The 22,857-nt window shown below is 45.3% G+C and overlaps 1 protein-coding gene across 3 annotated transcripts in view; it reads right to left on the bottom strand.

The window, feature by feature from the left end:
* Positions 1-1,514: 1,514 nt before the first annotated feature.
* The window catches only part of USP38 (ubiquitin specific peptidase 38), a 115,088-nt gene continuing 93,745 nt past the window's right edge, over positions 1,515-22,857 (bottom strand). For all 3 annotated transcript variants that reach the window (XM_063920406.1, XM_063920407.1, XM_063920408.1), the window contains exons 7-11: positions 12,940-13,133; positions 11,763-11,856; positions 11,549-11,655; positions 4,188-5,484; positions 1,515-2,429 (exon numbers count right to left, since the gene is read on the bottom strand). In XM_063920406.1, coding sequence (XP_063776476.1) covers positions 2,268-2,429; positions 4,188-5,484; positions 11,549-11,655; positions 11,763-11,856; positions 12,940-13,133 — 1,854 coding nt within the window. In that variant the 3' untranslated portion in view covers positions 1,515-2,267. The remainder of the gene's footprint in view (positions 2,430-4,187; positions 5,485-11,548; positions 11,656-11,762; positions 11,857-12,939; positions 13,134-22,857) is intronic.

Below are 22,857 nucleotides of genomic sequence, written 5' to 3'. Positions count from 1 at the left end.
GGGTATTGAAAGGGTGTTGTGCCTATGATAGTTGGGAGGGATTCGCATAGTTCCTGCTCATGGTTATGAACAGAAGTAGAAAATAAGATTAATTGCATTCCGAATAAATTACACATAAGTGCAGGGTAGGTGAATGGAATTCAGTCATTTCTTTCCCACAGACTGAATACAATAGCCTTATTTACACTAAGCTTTGAGATTCTATGAAGAGGGCTTACACCTTTGTTTATGAATAGAACCAGGTTTCTCTCCAGAATAATGAGTGCTGAGTAGTCAATTGTCTCAACTGAAGGTGGGGTAAACAAAGCCCAGAGACAGAGTTTGTTTGGAAGATCCAAAACAATAGCTTTCCTCAATATAATCAGACAAAGAGGAATTTAGAATACTAACAAGTCCTAGCCATCGCCCACTTCTTGAACTAACCAATGATCCCAGGTGCAGTACATGTCCCACCCCCTAACCAATGGAAATAGAGCACACAGTATCTATTGTAGTATGTCTTGAGTTAGTAAATAAATATAGCTTGCAAGAGGCTTGGTGACACAAGACTCTGCAAGGTTTTCACACTGAAGGCTAGAGCCCTGGTCCAGGTTGCGACGGCGAAGTCATTCCCACGTGTGTAAGTTTCTCTGTAACCAACTTATTCTCTGTTTGTATTTGCCACACTCGCTCTCTCTCTCTCTCTCTGTGTTATTGTTTAGGATTAAGAAACTGTTGTATATTGTATAATTTCAGTTATTCTGTTTAGGTGTTTATGTTAGTGCTGTAGTGTATAAGCTGTAACTGTTTTCCCCTTTTACATACTAAAATCATCTAGATAAAGGTTTTGGAACCTTACAAGGTATTGTGTGTATCATTACATTGCTATGGGTATTCGGAGCGTCTCAATCGCTCAAGCAGCTTTTATATTAACAAGGTTAAGAAGCGTTATATCATTACAGTATAAGTATATCCCTTCATTGTGTTGCATACAAGGTTTACGGTGTGTCATCCTGTTAGCGTCTGCGCCGCTCGTGTTCCTCTTGTGGGCACAGCGTCCGCTACGCTAGTAGCGTAGCATTACGGTACTCGGACCGCCTATAGCGTGCTCGATACCCAGCGTAAGCCGTGAGCGAACGTGCCGCTCGTGCGTCTCGACCACGGCCTAGCGTCTGCTACGCTAAGTGCGTACCCTTACGGTACCCCGTACGCCCATTGCGTACTGAGTCTCTTACCAATATATAGTGAATGTTATAAGATAAATAATTAGCTTTATCAAGGGTGACGAGAAGATGCTGCATGGTTCCATTTAAACCTTGGCACTGGAGCCAGTGTAAAAGCAGCTTACAAAAGCAAACATTGAAAAAAAATTCAACATATGTTTGGACAAAAAAAAAAAAAAATATCCCTGCAGCTTTATATAAAATGAAACCTAGGATATATTTTCCTGTAACCAGTAAAATGCAAGGCAGACCTTGCTTAAAAAAACAAAAACAATTATACATAAAATAATCATAATAGACCACTAGCACCACTTATGGAACCACTGCTTTACTCCAGCAATAAATTTACTTTAAGCTGCAATTCTTAATATTAACAATGTAGAATACATATCACACTCAACAATCCAAAAGGGATCTCATTTTGATTTACAGTACAGCAAGGCACATACATAACCTTCCCTCATTTACACAGCAGATATACTCCCTGAAGTAGAATTTAAAAAAATTCAGAATAAAATTTAGAAATACTATAAAGTTAGCATTTTTCTGGATTAAAAAAAAACTGAAGATCATGCAATTTTCTTAAAAATGATTTCATAGATTTATATATACACACGATCTCTGTTATATGATATTTTTAGTGAAGAAAAATACCCTGAACTGGAACAAAACGCAGATAATTATTGCTTTCGGCATAGGGTGCACCATAAAGCTTCAATATTTCAGTAAAACTTAACACAAAACAAAAATGTGTTCCAAGTAATACTATATTCATCTCTGACCAAATCTGTAGCTGCGTGTAGGAAAAAAAATAAAACAACAGCCTTTCTTTTCTTAGTCAATACTAAGCAGCGAAAAACACAATAATGCATATTCATTTAAATGTACTTGTAAATATGTATTAGAAGCTGCCCATTTGTTGCATGGATATTATCAGCAAAATGTGATGTATCACAGTCAGAGACTGAGCTACTCAGTCAAATCGGCCAGTGTGGTTTTTAGTCGTCAGTGCATATTGGAAAATGTATTAAATAAGACAGAAGCTATGTAGTATTTTTCCCTTATTCAAAAGACAAGTCTGCCAATGGTGCTGAAACCTCCATCTCCACCACCCCCACTGGGACCACAGCTTCCCGGAGGGTCGTTGTCATCAAAACCGTTAGGCCGGAAAGAGCAGGAAGTGGAAGCAGCTTGTAGAGCGCGTGCACGTGCATTGAGTTCTTGTTCCTGGGGAAAAGCAGAAGTCATGTTAGTAGAGAGAAGCTTTTTTTCATGAACAAACATCCGATTACCATGCATGAAAGTCTATAGTAGTAAGTAGTGGAGGCAAGTTTTCATGGCAGTCAGCCAGAGTAGGAAGCACAAGATTACATCAATTTGATGTCCTTGGTAGTAGGTGATTATATGAGATAGTTCTAGTGGGATCCGGTCTCTAGGTCGACAAGACTTCGGTCGAAAATGTCTAGGTCGACAGTAAGTGGGTTGACATGGTTTCTAGGTCGACAGGGTCTCTAGGTCGACGTGACAAAAGGTCGACCTGAGTTTCACATTTTTGTTCATTCTTCGAACTTTTTCATACTTTACAATCCACGTGGACTACAATTGGGAACGGTAACCTGTGCCGAGCGCAGCAGTAGCGGAGTGAGGCACCTTGCCCGAAGCATGGCGAGCAAAGCGAGCCATGCATGGGGACACAGTGCACTAATTGGGGTTCCCGGTCACTCTACGAAGAAAACGACGCCCAAAAAAATAAAAATAAAATCATGTCGACCTATTTCCATGTCGACCAATAGTGGTCGAATTAGACACTGTCGACCTAATTGTCTATCTAACATACCAAACCCAGTTCTAGTGATTATAAAAGATGCAGAAGGACACTATAGTGTCTCACCCACTTCTGCTGTCGTCTTCCCTTGCAAGTAAAATAATAGTGGTTACTGGAGGAGTAAGGTTACTGTGAGTAAGGTTGCCCCTGATGCTATATACCATTGCAGGGACAGAATGCACCCAGAACACTCCTGCGTCCCACTCGGAATAGAGAAGTGGTACCTTTGTGTCAAAATCAGACAGGACACTGCATGGTGGTGCTAGAAGACTGATCGCATGTGTCTCGCTTAGAAACCGAACGTTTTAAAAAAAATTACAAGTCCTTATTTTACATAGATTTGTTTAATGATATTTTACTTATATTATTGATGAAAAATAACAATTTAAAATATATAATCAATACAAAGTGTGCCCCCAAAGAGTCTTACTCCTTTTGCGCTTTGCGACAATAGAAGCAAAATATACTCACACTAAATATATACTAACAAAATATACTAACTTCTGACTCTGGGGAGCACCACCATCATCACAAAGTAATTAGCACCCTGCTAGGGATTATTTGCCCTATATTTTCCTTATTGTTGGTCTGTAACATATACATCTATATACTAGAGATCATACCTGTAAACCCCTGTGCAGGATCACACCTCCATAGTTTGCACCATTACATTTTTTACCAGTTATTTATATAGCACACAAATATCATGCAGCACTTCATAGAGTATATTTGATCATTCACATTAGTCCCTGCCTCTGAAGCCTTCACTCTATATTCCCTACCACACGTACACTAGGGTTTATATTCACTACCACATGTACACTAGGGTTCATTTAATGTCCAAGTTTAATCAGCCAACAGTATGTTTTATTAGTGTGGGAGGAGCCACTGCAGTACCCGGAGGAAACCCATGCAAACACGGGGAGAGTAAAATAACTCCAAGCAGATAGGGCCTGGTGGGAACTGAACCCAAGACCTCATTGCTGATAGACAAATGATACTAATCACTATACCAACCTAAAAAAAAAAAGTCACACTGGACAGATCAATTGTTTATTTTGCAGTATTAAAAGCTATAAAAGCTATAGTTCATGGGTAGCAGACATCGCTTTCTATAGTGAAGATAATACGAGCTGTCAGTAAGTAATTATCAGTCTTACCTGTAAGTAGAGCTTATTATCTTTCGTAATAGCGTCCATGAGCTCCTTTTGAAGTGGCGGTTCTCCATTCACCCACAGCCCATTTGTTGAGTTATATTGCACATTATCCAGATCACCACAGCTGTGCTTCTTATATATCAGCACATAAGCAGTGTCCTTTGGAAACCGACTGGTAATATTTAAAACAGATTGAAATGATGTAAAAGTAACTCTACTGTCATTAAACAGAAACCATTCTTTTGACATGTCATTGCATGGGGCATCATTTCCGACAACAGAGTTGGTGGTTTCCTTGTCAACCAAAGAGGGTTTCTCAGGGTGGGCACATCGTGATGTGCTGGTGACATTTCTGGCATATGAATAATAATGGCCACTTTCTGAAGAGGTACCGGAATGTACCACAATGGAGCTTAAAACATAAGGTACAAGTTGTGTGCAGCCAAGATCTTCAATACTAGATGGTTTCAGTTTTTTAGCCAAGTTTTCACTGACATCAGGTACATCGGTATCTGGAGTCCAATCTCTTGGAGAAGCCACAGAGGTAGTTCTTTCTACTGGTAGTTCCAAGACCAGTGGGATAGACACATTATCAAGAATTTTACGCCTCACATGACATATTGGATCATATGAAAACCTTAAGAGAGTTAAAATGAGGTATTCTGGCTCTTCCATTATTTGCATAGTTTTTTCAGCATTTTGGAGGGAAGCACACTTTTCACAATGATACCGATTATCACCATCAAGGATCTCTGGTGCTAAGAAGTAACTCAATAAATCTGTGACAGACAGAGGTCTTTCACGCCCACCATTTCTGCAGGAATCTTTACCAGACTCTGCTGTACTTTCACACGCAGGTTTGTCCAAAGAACAGTTACTGCTGGACTGAATATCATGGACAGCGGTATCATTCTCAGGTAATAAAGGAATAATTACACTGACACCATCATTAGAAGGTGCTATATCAATCTCAATACAATCAGCATCTTTATCCTTGGAGGAACAGATCATGTTCTGCACAGGTTTATCGGCTGATGGACAGAAAGCTAGTGAAAGGTCCGTGAAGGCTTCCATCTTCTGTGAGGTGCTTCTGCAGTTCAGACAACAAATGCTAGTCTGAAGCTTTCCTCCAAACATATTTTCTATTAAGGTTTTTTCTTCATGACCCCATCCCATATTCTGTTCATGGGAAAGGACGTCTGCATCTGAAGATAAGGAAGGCTGCACAGTGCCATCAGTGATCATAGCATCAGTACTTTTTGGCGAAAGAGCTTTGAATGTCTTCTCTTCTTCATGCAATCTAACAAAGGGAAATGCAGTTGGTTACCAACAATGTATATAACAGTAGCACAAAGGAAGGGTTCAAGACAATCTGACATAACAAAATGGAGCTAAATTAAATCCATGTTAAAAAATTGACTTCTACGAGCAGTTTTTCATCACTTTTTAGTTATGAAGAGGACCATAGCAGCACTTTATTCTGTTACGCTAACTTACCGCCACTTTCTGCTTCCTCCAAATTTATAGAATATGCACTCTCCTCATTAAGTGTATTCACCATGTTACCAATAATAGTATTTTAATACCTACCGGTAAATCCTTTTCTCCTAGTCCATAAGGGATATTGGGGAATCTAGTATGATGGGGTATAGACGGGGTCTAAAGGAGCCTGTGCACTTTAAATTTCTCCAACTGGGTGTGCTGGCTCCTCCCCTCTATGCCCCCTCCCACAGGCAGTTATAGGTAAAAACGTGCCTGAAGGAGAAAGGACATATATGAGAGAAGGAACAAGGTAGCAAAGGGTGGTGAGATTTACACACTAGCACACCACTAACATATAACAACCAGCAACGGCTGGTAACAACAGCTGAACAGGTAACCACATAACAAGACCTGCAGAAACGTCAACGCACTGAGGCGGGCGCCCAATATCCCTTATGGACTACGAGAAAAGGATTTACTGGTAGGTATTAAAATCCTATTTTCTCTAGCATCCATAAGGGATATTGGGGAATCTAATATGATGGGGACGTCCCAAAGCTTCCAGAACGTGCGGGAACTGCTGCAGCACCGCCTGACCAAACTGGGTATCCTCTTTGGCCAGGGTATCAAACTTGTAGAACTTCACAAAGGTGTTCTTCCCCGACCAGGAAGCAGCTCGGCATAGTTGCAAAGCAGAGACTCTCCACAGGCAGCCGCCCAGGAAGAGCCCACTGATCTTGTAGAGTGGGCCTTCAGAGACTCAGGAACAGGTAAGGCTGCCGACACATAGGCCTGTTGGATAGTAAGCCTAATCCAACAAACAATGGACTGCTTTGAAGCAGGGCAACCCTTCTTCTGCGCATCATAGAGCACGAACAAGGAATCCATTTTTCAAACCCGAGCTGTGCACTCGACATAGATTTTCAAGGCACGCACAGCATCCAATGCCTCCAGAGGAGCAGAAGTGTCATTACTTGACGGAATCACAATAGGTTGATTCAGGTGAAATGCGGAGATAACCTTCGGCAGGAACTGCTGTCTAGTCCGGAGCTCCGCTCTGTCCTCGTAAAAGACCAAGTACGGACTTTTACACGATAAGGCTCCCAATTCTGAGACACGTTGAGCAGAAGCCAGGGCCAGTAACATCACCGTCTTACACATGAGGTACTTGTCTTCTACCGTCGTCAGAGGTTCAAACCAGGAGGACTGTAGAAATGCCAACACTACAGCCAAATCCCAGGGTGCCGTAGGCGGCACAAAAGGTGGTTGCATGTGGAGAACCCCTTGCAAGAAAGTCTGAACTTCTGGCAACACTGCCAATTTCTTCTGAAAGAAAATGGAGAGGGCTGAAATCTGGACCTTAATGGAACCCAGACGTAAGCCCTTATTTACACCAGCCTGCAGGAAACGTAAGAAACGTCCCAAGCGAAACTCTGCAGGCGGATACGTGCATTCCTCGCACCAAGAGACATATCTTCTCCAGATATGATGATAGTGTTTTGACGTCACAGGTTTCCTGGCCTGAACCATGGTAGTAATAACCTTCTTGAAAAGGCCTTTGTGAGCTAGGATGTTCCGCTCAACCTCCATGCCGTCAAACGAAGTCGCCGTAAGTCCGGGTAGAGGAACGGTCCTTGTTGAAGAAGATCTCTTCTTAGTGGTAGAGGCCAAGGGTCTTCGACAGACATGTCCAGAAGATCCGCGTACCACGCCCTCCGGGGCCAATCTGGGGCAATCAGAATTGCCTGAGCACCTTGAATACTAATTCGCTTTAGCACCCTTGGGATCAATGGAAATCAAAAGGAAACAGGTAGGCCAAGGCAACACCAGTGCATCCACTGCCATTGCCTGAGGGTCCCTGGTCCGTGAGCAATACCAAGGAATTTCCTTGTTGAGCCGAGAATATATCATGTCTACTTGTGGGCTACCCCACCGGTCGATGATCTGCTGGAACACCAGATGGTGGAGCCCCCACACTCCCCCCGGGTGGATATCGTGATGACTCAGGAAGTCCGCCTCCCAGTTGTCCACACCAGAATGAAGATTGCTGACATTGCTCTTGCATTTCTTTACACCCAGTGGAGTATTGTTGACACCTCTCGCATGCAGGCTCTGCTTTTTGTCCCTCCTTGATGATTGATACACGCCACTGCCGTGGCGTTGTTTGACTGTACCTGGACCATATGATTCTTGAGCAGAGGAGAGGCCTGAAGCAGAGCATTGTAGATCGCCCGAAGTTCCAGAATGTTGATCGGCAGGAGGGCCTCACGGGCCGACAACACCTGCCCTGGAACTGCGCCCCTGCTCCCCATCCCTGGAAACTTGCATCCGTCGTGAGGAGGGTACAATCCTGAATCCCGAAACTCTGGCCTTCCAGGAGATTGGAGGACTGTAGCCACCACAGGAGGGAAATCCTGGCCTGAGGTGATAGCCGAATCATCCGGTGCATCTGTAGATGTGAACCAGACCACTTGCTCAGGAGACCCAACTGAAATGTTCTGGCATGGAACCTCCCATATTGGATCACCTCGTATGAGGCAACCATCATATGCAAAGATGAACTGACACTCGAGTAGGTCCGAGCACCATACAGACCATCTCCTGAAGTGTATTCGCCTTGTCCACTGGTAGAAACACCTTCTGGGCCACAGTATCCAGCAACATCCCCAGGAACAGGAGCCGCTGAGTTGGCTCCAGGTGGGACTTCTGTAAGATGAGGATCCACCCATGGTTCAACAGAAGATGGATAGTGCTGTCGATATGGAGCAACAAAAGCTCCTTGGATCGTGCTTTTATCAGAAGATCGTCCAGATAAGGGACAACATTGACCCCCTGGTCCCGGAGTTGGAACATCATCTCCGCCATCACCTTCGTGAATACCCTCGGTGCTGTGAACAGGCTGAAGGGCAGTGCCTGGAATTGGAAGTGATTGTCCAGAAGGGCAAACCGCAGGTACGCCTGATGAGGCGGCCAAATCGGAATATGGAGGTAGGCGTCTTTGATGTCCAAGGAGACCATAAGTTCCTGTTCTTCCAGGCTTGCAATCACTGCTTGCAGGGATTCCATCTTGAACACCTAGAAATAAGGATTCAAAGAATTTAGATTTAAAATAGGTCTGACCGAACCGTCCGGTTTCAGCACCACAAACAGGTTTGAGTAAAACCCCATGCCGCGTTGCGGTACTGGAACAATGACGTGGGACTGGACCAACTTTAGGATGGCTTGTTGCAACGTAACCTGCATATCCTCCATAGCTAGTAAGTTGGTCTGAAAAATTGTTGGGGAGGAGTATTGTCGAACTCCAGCTTGTAGCCCTGAGAAACGAGATCCCTGGCCCAGGTATCCTGGCAGGAGTCTCCCAGACGGAAGAGACGCAGTCGAGCTCCCACCTTGAGATCCCCTTGGGGAGGGTGGGCGCCGTCATGCTGAGGCCTTAGTGGATGCAGAACCGGTGGACTGTTCCTGAGAGCTGGTGCCGACAGGTTTTCTGGACTTACCTCTGGTGCCTCTATTCACATTGGAGGCACCTCTGGCCTTAGATCGAAAGGACTGGACAGACAGTCACAGCTAGGAGCGTCTCGCTGGTGGGGCCCCAGAGCGGAGAAACGTGGATTTCCCAGCTGTAACTTTGGAAATCCAGGTATCCAATTCAACCCCAAAGAGCCATTCCCATGAAAAGGGGAGGGACTCCACACTATGCTTGGATTCTGCGACCGCTATCCATTGACGCAACCACAAGGCCCTGCACGCCGACACTGCCATGGCAGAAGTCCAAGCATTAATGTACCCCATCTCCTATAGTGAATCACAGAGGACACGTGTAGTGCCCTGAATGTGTTTTAGAAGGGTTACCATAGTAACTAAGGGCATATCCCCCGAGAGGCCCCCCTGAATTTGAGCGGCCCAGGAATGAATGGCATGGGTCACGAGCAACCCACAATGACCGGCCTTTGAGATATACCAGCTTCCGTGTATATAGACTTTAGTGTAGTCTCTATCTTCCTATCCCCAGGATTCTTCATGGTAAAGGAGCTCGGGTCAGGCAGCACCCCCTTTTTAGATAGGCAAGAGACTGATACATCTACCCCAGGGAATTCCTCACAAAATTTTCAACCTTCAGGAGAAAATGGGAAGTGCGCAAAAACTTTTTGGACACTTGGAATTTTTTCTCTGGATTTTTCCATGCCTGTTTGAATAGGTCATCTAACTCTGCAGAGTCAGGGAAAGTGACATTAGTTTTGTTTTGCACAAAGAAAAACGACTGCTGTGACGCAGTGTCCTCTAGAGGGAGCTTAAACACGTTCCTTATAGCCAGAATTAGGGCTTCAATACCCTGAGCAGAATCGGTATCCCCACTAATGGGATCATCCAGGTCATCCCCATCCTCCTGTATATCATCATCTGTATCAGAGAGTAGAGCAGGTAAATCCACGCTTCTGGGGACCTGCATGAGAGGGGGGGGGGGGGGGGGGGGGGGGGGCTGTGCATCTGCCCTAGCAGCTAAATCTGCAACAGATTGTTGTAGTAGCTGAGTATTTTGCATATTAGCAGTGAGTTAGGATGACATGTCTGACATCATAGTTAAGAGACCCTAAACAGTGGGGCTCTGGACCCTCTCCCCTAGTCCCTTCACGGATTTGTGAATATTGACTGCATTGTTCACATGAATCAGAATCAGATGATAATGGAGAGAATCTGGTACATACACTGCACAGCTTGTGTTTACCCATGTTTCACAGTAAGCACACCACACACACACAGTTATATTGCAAGCCTGCCCTACTGTATGTGAGAGGAGACACAGAGAGAGGGAGGACACCAGCACACCCTGAGCTGCACTGCCCCAGTGAGGCTGTCAGCTCCCTATAATACAGTAAACACTAACAATTTTTGTCCTAAATAGGATCCAGATAGTGTACACAAGCGGCTCTCCCCCTTTGCTACACCCTGTACCAGATATCCAGCGTGGGTGAGGAGTCAGGAAGTGCTATGTCTGCTGTATATGGCTGCAGTAAGCAAAGCAAGGCGCCAAAACGCCTCAGGTCCTGTTCTGGGGTAGCTCCGCCCCCTCCAATGGTGCTGCAGTTACAAATATATATTATACTAGCAAAGTCTCCTAGTTTGCTTAAAACATCACAGAAGTGCTAGTCAAGCCTTTTGTGCCAGTTCCACATGGGGAATCTTAGCGGGACCCCCCCTGGGAGGGTCCCGTACGCCGCACTTTGAACCGGGGGACCCCCCCTAGCGGAGCCCCCAGTTTGTACTCACCACCAATGTCACCTTCAGGCAGCGTTAGGGGTGTGCGGCGTGCTGCGACAACCAAGGCGCAGTGCCCCGCTGTACAACAACCCTCAGGACGGTGGTCCTGTAGCGGTGAAGCGTCTCTGCACTTAGTAATCACCCCCCTCTAACTCCCACGGTGCAGGAATGCTGTTGCCCAGACAGCATACCAAAAATAATAAAAGTTTAAAAGAAAATTAAGAAAACTCTATGGAGATGCAGTGTGCGCATCCTCTCCCGAGGGCACTTTTTTCTAAACTGCCTGTCGGAGGGAGCATAGAGGGGAGGAGCCAGCACACCCAGTTTAAGAAATGGATGCTAGGGAAATTCTAATACTTAACTTACTTTACTCAACAAGAACATTTATATTTAACTTTGTATACCAACCGCCACACAATATAAACAATCTAGTATGCTACTATATTTGTAGGATAACGAGCAGTAGCACCAAATCCATTGAGGTGTTTGTATGTGTAATGTTAATATTCCCACTGACAAATATTGAGATCAAATCACTTTTTTAGGCTTACACTACTCACAAACAAGTAAATATTGTATTAAAAAAACAAACAAAAAAATAAAGTGATTCAGTTCCACCATACCGGTCTAAAAGAAATCGAAGGTACTCGGAGCAGTCTTGCTGAGATCGTGGTGTAAACCAAGGTGGCCTAGAAGCCTCAAAGAAATTCTGAGGTGCATATGCTTCCCGCTGTGTAAAAAATAAATAAAAAAATATTCAGATAAAGCATTAACATCCTCTGTTTCAAATTCCACAAAACTGTATATGCTAAAGCTGTATTTAAATGAGAAGTGTACCTGGGTGTGAGCCAAGAAAGCAAAAAGGTGTTGAAGTGTCTTCATCAATGAGTGGCAGCCATTTAAAGTCAGTGACAGTACTTGTCTCCTAAAACTGAAAATAGATCAGTGTGTCATGTGCTTGTTTATGAACGTGTACAATGGACAACAACTTCATTGCAGCTGATGACACAGTACTTGGTTTCTAAGAGCTAAGAAATATAAATTTGACTATAAAAACATTAAGAATAATGCAAGTTAAAGAGTATAGGTAACATTGTTTTCTTTATTTTACTTGAATAGATCTAGCAGGAAGTAAGCCGCACTTTCTACAGACAACTACTACAATGGCATGTACTTAGGTATACCATTTAATAAAAATATACAAGAAAAATCAGGATTTTGGGCAACCAATTAGTTGCCCAAAGTTAGTTCTTTCAGTTTTGTATTTAGTACATCAGGATCCACCCTTAGGGGGAAAATTCAACTGCGGGTGAACGGATTTGGCCGGACAAATTTGCATGACATCCGCTGCGCTTTCTGGCAGTTGTATCTCACTCAAAAGTGTTTGCTACCACATAATGTGGGGGGCAAGTCGGGCTGCGATTGCCAGCGTTTAAACACAGCAGCAATAGCAATTCGCCCAAAACTGAATTCCCACCTTAAACTCTTTACAACAAGAGCCAGTTGCAATGGCATGGATGCTGAAATGGCCCCTAAAATTTATTTTAGTCAAGGGTTACAGAGTTATATTGTCTAATCCCTAAAGCATAAAGAGATTTATTCTAAGATGGATGAAATTTGCTAATCAAACCCATTCTGCAAAATGCTCGGTAACGTAAATGCTAAAGACATTTTAGTACATCTGCTAGAAAACGCAATAAGATAAACAACGAAAGAGATGAGAAAATTGTGTGATATCACAATAAATAAAATGCTCTATGGGGGAATTCAATTACGGACAAATACCTCTGCAAGGCTGAATCAGTGCGGCAACAGCTGCACTTTACGGCAGCCCATCTTGCATCCCCACACGGGGTAGCGAGCACTTTTATGCGAATTAGGTATTCGGCCGGGTGGGGCGAAGGGTGCGAGATTCGGTGCTGTTGCTGGTGTTTAAATGACACGGAATGGAATCCTCCCCAGTGCATCAGAACACATTAGAATTACTACATATTAGATCAGATCCTGAACTTACTCTGTAGCCATAAAAAGAGCTTGCAAGACACTATTCATGTAGCATGTATTTCCTAGGTTAATTAGCCCAGTTTTTCCAGTTTCTGATTTTCCCGACAACCTGGGCAAACATGATGCCAAAGCACTGGATTGAGATGTCCAGGCACTTTGGTTTAACACGAGTTTAACTTTCTCTTCAGGGGGTTTGGGCAGGTCCTACACAAAAAAAAACCACAACAGTTTTTAAACAAAAACACTTACTAAATTTATACCTTTACATTTACCAATTACGTCACACAAATCTTGAAACTGCCCTTAATTCGATCTCCTATAGAGGATGAAAAAAACAACAACTTTGAATCAAATTCCAACATAAAAAAATCTTGGTTCATTAGCAGCCACGGCCAAGGTCTCATTTCCATTGTGGACACCCACAGACAAGGGGCCTCATTTACACATTGGAGCAAATCCAGCTAATGTGCACCAGGACAAATTATTTTGCAAGGAGTTTGTTTTGGCCTGCAGGAAACATACTACATACAGCACATACTGAGCAGCTTCATTATAAATCATAATTTAAGCTAGGACACCCAGTCTCCAAACACTAACTCTGTTGCCCTCTGCCACATGACATAGTCTGGTTTTGCCAAGGTGCAAGAATTAAATCTTAATGAATCCTCTGATTTACGACTGCCATGACTGCAAAGCTGGAGCTTTGAATATGAATATATATATTTATTACACACTGTTGTGCAGACAAAAATATATTGTAAAAGCCAGCTCAGACCAATTTTAAGTTAACAGTAAAACAAAGAAAAAAAAATATCCAGCTGAAATAGCCATACAGGCTTTACTTATAATAGGCTGTTCTATTCTACACATCAGCATGAAATGTTTTTATATCAGACTGTGTGTAATTAAAATATTTCACTGCATAAAAAAAAAAGTGTACATATGTATTCATACTGAAAATAGCTACAATATGGAAAGCCAGGGGCGGATTGGGCCATCGGGAACACGGGACAGTACTTGCTGGGCCATCCAGCTAGGAGGTGCCCCAGTTCTCTTTCACATGTTGCTGATTGGATGACCAAAGTGGTCTGTAGTTCAGCCTGTTAGAGCAATAGACAGCCCTTGGCAACTAGGACCTAGCGGGTTGCCGGTGGCGCGACCTCCAACCTGCGCCTTCTGAAGATGCATGGCACCCCGCCTCCCATTCTCTCCTCTCCGTCCTGCAAAACGAATGTGCCGTTCAGTAACCCCTTAGACACCCCTTCTATAACCCCTGGTACCGCACAGGATAGCTGGAGTTATGTGGAGGGTCAGCGCTCCCTGTCAGCGTCTCTGTGTGTGATCTGCAGGGAGAACATGGTGCTGCTGAGCTGCTGGATCCGCTCTGAGGAGAAGCTCCACCCCCTGTCATGGCGTGTCTTCCCACACTTTAACATTATACTGGCCTGAGGTAAAACACATTGCTAGCAGTAGAATACCTTCCCTGGTAGCCCAGATATCCAGTTCTAAGGGTATCGCACTGTCCCAGGGCACCCCGCATAGCAGTGCCTCTGAGCCCTCCGGAGCGCAGTTACCCTGATGCTGCCATTCTCACCGGGTCCCCGCTTGTCGGGTCGCCGGCAACCTACTCACCACCGACGTCTTCTGGCTCTGTTAGGTGGTGGCGGCATGCTGCGGGAGTGAGCGGTCGCCTCAGGGGCTTGCGATCATCACCCACAGGAGCTCAGTGTCCAGTCAGCAGAGATAGTGGCCATTAACCTCAGAGGGTTGGACACTACACCTCCCCTAAGTCCCACGAAGCAGGGAGGCTGTTGCCAGCACCCTCCCTGTGACTAACTCTTTAAAAAAAACAATAAAACTAAAAAGAACTCCTAGGAGCTCCCCTAGCTATGACCTGCTCCACTGGGCACATTTTCTAAACTGAGTCTGGTAGGAGGGGCATAGAGGGAGGAGCCAGCCCACACGGTTAAACTTTTAAAGTGCCCATGGCTCCCAAGGGACCAGTCTATACCCCATGGTACTAATGTGGACCCCAGCATCCTCTAGGCCGTAAGAGATACATTGATTGCTTTTTTATGGGTCACATTTTGCACATGAAGTCTAGCGATTGCCACCTTCTCTCTATACCTTACGGGGATTATGTATGTATGTATGTATGTATGTATGTATGTATGTATGTATGTATGTATGTATGTATGTATGTATATTTTAGTAATGTGCAAAAGTTTTAGGCAGGTGTGGAAAAAATCCTGCAAAGCAAGAATGCTTTCAAAAATAGAAGTGTTCAAAATTAACTAGCAACTATTATGCTGCTTTGAAGGCAAAGGGTGGTCACACCAAATATTTATTTGATTTAGATTTCTCTTCTGTTCATTTACTTTGCATTTTGTTCACGGAGAAAGATAAACTATTAACGATTCAATTTTTGAATGCATTCTTACTTTGCAGCATTTTTTTCACACCTGCCTAAAACGTTTGCAGTGCTTTTTTGTTTACAATAAAATGTTTGTTAAGAATGATAAGATGACACTGAATTATTTAAAACAGAATTTTGGTGTCTTTATTAATTTTCTGGCTCATGAATGCATGTAGAGGCTTGAACCTAAGATAAATATATCTTGAGAAAACCAGCACTCTTCAATAAACCACATTATCTAAATAGGTTTCAAATATTTAGCAGTTGGTGATGTCATGAGATCACATCACGCTTCCTTTCCTGGCGGAAAGGCTGGCATGAAGAGAGGAGTCTGTGGACCGGGCTGGGTGCCTTTTCCCGCAGTATCCAGCTGTTTTCCTTCACTCGGCTCGAGTGACGCATTGGCACTGAGCGGCTTTAGTTCTCCATAGGCTGGGCATGTCTCTGGCTTCACTGTGTGGGGTAATTAATTTTTTTTATATAATGTGGGCAGTAGTATATATTTCTATTATTATGGGGGCATTAATATGTCTATTGTAATGTGGGACAGTACTATATTTTTCTATTATTATGGGTCATTACTATACATGTCTATTGTAATGTGGGACACTTCTATACACAGTGGGGCAAAAATAAGATTTTAAACCTACCGGTAAATCTTTTTCTCCTAGTCCGTAGAGGATGCTGGGGACTCCGTAAGGACCATGGGGTATAGACGGGCTCCGCAGGAGACATGGGCACTATAAAGAATTTTAGAATGGGTGTGCACTGGCTCCTCCCTCTATGCCCCTCCTCCAGACCTCAGTTAGAGAAACTGTGCCCAGAGGAGATGGACAATACGAGGAAAGGATTTTGTTAATCTAAGGGCAAGATTCATACCAGCCCACACCATCCACACCGTATAACCTGGAATATACGCAACCAGTAAACAGTATGAACAAAACAATATTAGCTAAAGACTGATCTCAACTGTAACATAACCCTTATGTAAGCAACAACTATATACAAGCCTTGCATATTTTGTCCGCACTGGGACGGGCGCCCAGCATCCTCTACGGACTAGGAGAAAAAGATTTACCGGTAGGTTTAAAATCTTAATTTTCTCTTATGTCCCAGAGGATGCTGGGGACTCCGTAAGGACCATGGGGTTTATACCAAAGCTCCAGACTGGGCGGGAGAGTGCAGACGAGTCTGCAGCACCGACTGAGCAAACGCAAGGTCCTCATCAGCCAAGGTATCAAACTTATAGAACTTTGCAAAAGTGTTTGAACCCGACCAGGTAGCTGCTCGGCAAAGCTGTAAAGCCGAGACGCCTCGGGCAGCCGCCCAAGAAGAGCCCACCTTCCTAGTGGAATGGGCCTTTACCGAATTTGGTAACGGCAATCCTGCCGTACAATGAGCCTGCTGAATCGTGTTACAGATCCAGCGAGCAATAGTCTGCTTCGAAGCAGGAGCGCAAACTTTGTTGGCTGCATACAGGACAAACAGTGCTTCTGTTTTCCTAACCCGAGCCGTCCTGGCTACATAGATTTTTAAGGCCCTGACTACATCCAGTGACATGGAATCCTCCAAGTCATCCGTAGCCACAGGCACCACAATAGGTTGGTTCATATGAAATGAAGAAACCACCTTAGGCAAAAATTGAGGACGAGTCCTCAACTCTGCCCTATCCACATGGAAAATCAAATAGGGGCGCTTGTGAGACATGGCCGCCAATTCAGACACCCGCCTTGCAGATGCCATGGCCAACAACATGACCACCTTCCAAGAGAGAAATTTTGATTCAACAGTTTGAAGAGGTTCAAACCAGTGAGACTTCAGGAACCGTAACACCACGTTAAGATCCCATGGTGCCACTGGGGGCACAAAAGGAGGCTGGATGTGCAGCACTCCCTTTACAAAAGTCTGGACTTCTGGGAGAGAAGCCAATTCCTTCTGAAAGAAAATAGACAGGGCCGAAATCTGTACCTTAATGGAGCCTAATTTTAGGCCCATATCCACTCCTGTCTGTAGAAAGTGGAGAAAATGGCCCAGATGGAAATCTTCCGTAGGAGCCTTCATGGCTTCACACCAAGATACATACTTCCTCCAGATACGGTTATAATGTTTCGCCGTCACCTCCTTCCTAGCCTTTATCAGAGTAGGGATGACTTCCTCCGGAATACCTTTCCAAACTAGAATTCGGCGTTCAACCGCCATGCCGTCAAACGTAACCGCGGTAAGTCTTGGAACACGCAGGGCCCCTGTTGCAACAGGTCCTCCCTGAGAGGAAGAGGCCACGGATCCTCTGTGAGCATCTCCTGAAGATCTGAATACCAGGCCCTTCGAGGCCAATCTGGAACAATAAGTATGGTTTTCACTCTTTGTCGTCTTATGATTCTCAATATTTTTGAGATGAGAGGAAGAGGGGGGAATACATAGACTGACTGAAACACCCATGGTGTCACCAGGGCGTCCACCACTACTGCCTGAGGGTCCCTTGACCTGGCACAATACCTCTGAAGCTTATTGTTGAGGCGGGACGCCATCATGTCTATGTGAGGAATTCCCCAAAGACTTGTTATTTCTGTAAAAACTTCTTGATGAAGTCCCCACTCTCCTGGATGGAGATCGTGTCTGCTGAGGAAGTCTGCTTCCCAGTTATCCACACCCGGAATGAAGACCGCTGACCGAGCGCTTACGTGATTTTCCGCCCAGCGAAGAATCCTGGTGGCTTCCGCCATTGCTGCTCTGCTTCTTGTCCCGCCTTGGCGGTTTACATGAGCCGCGGCTGTGACGTTGTCTGATTGAATCAGAACCGGTAGGTCGCGAAGAAGATTCTCCGCTTGTCTTAGGCCGTTGTATATGGCCCTCAACTCCAGTACATTGATGTGTAGACAAGCCTCCTGGCTTGACCAGAGCCCCTGAAAATTTCTTCCTTGTGTGACTGCTCCCCATCCTCGGAGGCTCACGTCCGTGGTCACCAGAACCCAGTCTTGAATGCCGAACCTGCGACCCTCTAGAAGGTGAGCACTTTGCAGCCACCACAGGAGAGACATCCTGGCCCTGAGGGACAGGCTTATCTTCTGATGTATTTGTAGATAGGACCCGGACCACTTGTTCAGGAGGTCCCACTGAAAAGTCCTTGCATGAAACCTGCCGAAGGGGATGGCCTCGTAGGCTGCCACCATTTTCCCCTGAACACGAGTGCATTGATGAACAGACACTCTTTTTGGTTTTAGCAGGTCTCTGACCATGTTCTGGAGGTCCCAGGCTTTTTCTATCGGGAGAAAAACCCTCTTCTGATCCGTGTCTAGAATCATGCCTAGGAATGATAGTCGAGTCGTTGGAATCAATTGCGACTTTGGCAAATTGAGAATCCAACCGTGTTGTTGTAGCACTCTCAGGGAGAGCGACATGCTCCTCTGTAATTGATCTCTCGATCTCGCTTTTATCAGGAGATCGTCCAAGTACGGGATAATTGTGACTCCCTGCCTGCGTAGGAGCACCATCATCTCCGCCAGCACCTTAGTGAAAATCCTCGGGCCGTGGAAAGCCCAAACGGCAACGTCTGAAACTGGTAATGACAGTCCTGTACAGCGAATCTCAGGTACGCCTGATGAGGAGGATATATGGGGACATGTAGGTATGCATCCTTTATGTCGAGTGACACCATAAAATCCCCCCCTTCCAGACTGGAGATCACAGCCCGGAGCGATTCCATCTTGAATTTGAACTTTTTCAAGTACAGGTTTAGGGATTTTAGATTTAAAATGGGTCTGACCGAACCATCCGGCTTCGGGACCACTAACAGGGTTGAATAGTACCCTTTTCCCTGTTGGACTAGGGGAACCCTGACAACCACTTGCTGTTGACACAGCTTTTGAATTGCAGCTAACACTACTTCCCTCTCTGGGAGAGAAGCTGGCAAGGCCGACTTGAAAAATCGGCGAGGGGGCACCTCTTCGAATTCCAGTTTGTAACCCTGGGATACAATATCCATCGCCCAAGGATCCACGTCTGACAGAACCCAGACCTGGCTGAAGAGTCGAAGACGTGCCCCCACCGGCGCGGACTCCCTCAGTGGAGCACCAGCGTCATGCGGTGGATTTAGTAGAAGCCGGGGAGGACTTCTGCTCCTGGGAACTAGCCGGAGCAGGTGCTCTCTTCCCTCTACCCTTACCTCTGGCGAGGAAAGATGAGCCCCGACCTCTTCTGGACTTATGCGACCGAAAAGACTGCATCTGATATTGTGGAGTTTTCTTTTGCTGTGGGGGAACAAAAGGCAAAAAGGTAGATTTACCCGCGGTAGCTGTGGCCACCAGGTCCGCGAGACCTTCCCCAAATAAAACTTCACCTTTGTATGGCAAAACCTCCATCCAAGCTGCAACTGCACTACATACACATGCCGATGCTATTGCCGGTCTGAGTAAAGCACCCGTATGCGCATAAATAGACTTTAAAGTAGTTTCCTGTCTGCGATCAGCAGGATCCTTGAGGGCTGCCGTGTCCGGAGACGGTAGCGTCACCTTCTTGGACAGGCGCGTTAAAGCCTTGTCCACCCTGGGTGAGGATTCCCAACGTACCCTGTCCTGTTCAGGGAAAGGATACGCCATAAGAATCCTCTTGGGAACCTGCAGTTTTTTGTCTGGAGTTTCCCAAGCTTTTTCAAATAACTCGTTCAGCTCATGAGATGGGGGAAAGGTTACCTCAGGTTTCTTTTCCTTATACATGCGCACCCTCGTGTCAGGGACCGAGGGGTCATCTGTGATATGCAAAACATCTTTTATTGCACTAATCATATAATGAATACTTTTGGCCACTCTTGGATGTAACCTTGCATCATCGTAGTCGACACTGGAATCAGAATCCGTGTTGGTATCAGTGTCTGCTATTTGGGATAGGGGACGTTTTTGAGACCCAGAAAGGCCCTGTGACCCAGTCGAAGCCGTGGATTGACTTCCTGCTTTTTCCCTGGACTCTGCTTTGTCCAATCTCTTATGTAATAAGGTCACATTTGCATTTAAAACATTCCACATGTCCATCCAATCATGAGTCGGCGTTGCTGATGGAGACACCACAATCATCTGCTCCACCTCCTCCTTAGCTGAGCCTTCCGCATCAGACATGTCGACACACTCGTACCGACACCCACACACACAGGGATATAGTTATAAGGAGACAGTTCCCCAATAAGGCCCTTTGGAGAGACAGAGAGAGTATGCCAGCACACACCCAGCGCCAACTGACACTGGAAACAATTTCCCATATAATATAGCGCTTTTATAACTTACTGTGTAAAACACTCACTGCGCCTTACAAGTGCTCCCCCCTCTTTTCAGCCCTGTGTCACCGTGTTCAGCAGGGGAGAGACCGGGAAGCCAGCTTCTCTGCAGATCTCTGTGGAGAAAATGGCGCTGGTTAGTGCTGAGGGACCAAGCACCGCCCCCTCCAGCGGCGGGCTTCGGTCCCGCTCAAAGTATAAAAACTGGCGGGGGATTTATATAATTACTGCCTCCGCAGCCCATAAACTTATCAATGCCAGATTTAGAGGTTTTTATTGCTGCCCAGGGCGCCCCCCCTGCGCCCTGCACCCATCAGTGCCTGCTAGTGTGTGGGAGCAATGGCGCGCAGCGTTACCGCTGCGCGCTTACCTCAGGGAAGATCTGAAGTCTTCTGCCGCCTAAGAAGTCTTCTTTTCTTCTTATACTCACCCGGCTTCTATCTTCCGGCTCTGTGAGGACGGAGGCGCGGCTCTGGGACGAACGGCGAGGGGAGACCTGCGTTCCGACACCCTCTGGAGCTAATGGTGTCCAGTAGCCTAAGAAGCAGAGCCTATCACTTAAGTAGGTCTGCTTCTCTCTCCTCAGTCCCATGATGCAGGGAGCCTGTTGTCAGCAGTGCTCCCTGAAAATAAAAAAACCTAACAAAATTCTTTTTCAGAGAAACTCAGGAGAGCTCCCCTGTAATGCACCCAATCTCCTCTGGGCACAGGATCTAACGGAGGTCTGGAGGAGGGGCATAGAGGGAGGAGCCAGTGCACACCCATTCTAAAATTCTTTATAGTGCCCATGTCTTCTGCGGAGCCCGTCTATACACCATGGACCTGTAATTTCCATCATAGGTACACTTCAACTGTGAGACAGAATCTGAAAAAAAAAACCAGGAAATCACAATGTATGATTTCTAAACAATTTGTATATTCTTGCGGAAAATAAATATTTGGACAATCAAAAAGTTTAACTCAATACTTTGTAATATAACCTCGGTTGGCAATTTACATAGGTCAAACGTTTCCTGTAGTTCTTGACCAGGTTTGCACACACTGTAGTTCCATGCAGATCTTCTCTAGATCTGTCATGTTTTGGGGCTGTCGCCGGGCAACACAGACTTTCAACTCCCTCCACAGATTTTCTATTGGGTTGAAGTCTGGAGACTGGCTAGGCCACTCCAGGACCTTGAAATGCTTCTTACAGAGCCACTCCTTAGTTGCCCGGGCGGTGTGTTTGGGGTCATTGTCATGCTATAAGACATTCCATCTTCAATGCTCTTACTGAGGGAAGGAGGTTTATGCCCCAAAAATCACGATACATGGCCCCATTCATCCTCTCCTTAATACGGATCAGTCGTCCTGTCCCCTTTGCAAAAAAGCAGCCCCAAAGCGTGATGTTTCCACCCCCATGCTTCACAGTGGGTATGGTGTTCTTGGGATGCCATTCATCAATCTTCTCCCTCCAAACACGGTGAGTGGAGTATAAACCAAAAAGTTTGATTTTGCTCTCATCTGACCACATTACATTCTCCCAATCCTCCTCTGGATCATCCAGATGGTCACTGGCAAACTTTAGATGGGCCTGGACATGTGCTGGCTTAAGCAGGGGGACCTTTTGGGTGCTGCAGGATTTCAATCCATGACGACGTAGTGTGTTACTAATGGTAACCTTTGTGACTGTGGTCCCAGCTCTCTTGAGGTCATTGACCAGGTCCCCCCGTGTAGTTCTGGGTTGATTCCTCACCGTTCTCAAGAACATTGATACCCCACGAGGTGAGATCTTGCATGGAGCCCCAGGCCGAGGGAGATTGTCAGTGATCTTGTATTTCTTCCATTTTTTAATAATTGCGCCAACAGTTGATCTCTTCTCACCAAGCTGCTTGCCTATTGTGGAGTAGCTCATCCCAGCCGTGTGCAGCTCTACAATTTTGTCCCTGGTGTCCTTAGACAGCTCCCTGGTCTTAGCCATGGTGGAGAGGTAGCAGTCTTACTGTTTGAGGGTGTGGACAGGTGTCTTTTATACAGATAACCAGTTCAAACAGGTGTCATTAATACAGGTAACGAGTGGAGGATAGAAGAGCTTCTGTGAGAGTCAGAAATCTTGCTGCTTGGTATTTATTTTCCACAAGAATAAACAAGTAAATTGTTTAAAAATCATACAATGTGATTTCCTGTTGTTTTTTTTCAGATTCTGTCTCTCACAGTTGAAGTGTACCAATGATGGAAATTACAGACCTCTCATCTTTTTAAGTGGGTCAACT

The sequence above is a fragment of the Pseudophryne corroboree genome, chromosome 1 (assembly GCF_028390025.1).
Source record: "Pseudophryne corroboree isolate aPseCor3 chromosome 1, aPseCor3.hap2, whole genome shotgun sequence".
Classification (NCBI taxonomy): Eukaryota; Metazoa; Chordata; class Amphibia; order Anura; family Myobatrachidae; genus Pseudophryne; species Pseudophryne corroboree.
Note: the sequence above shows the minus strand (reverse complement) of the source record. Positions and strands in the feature narration are given on the sequence as shown.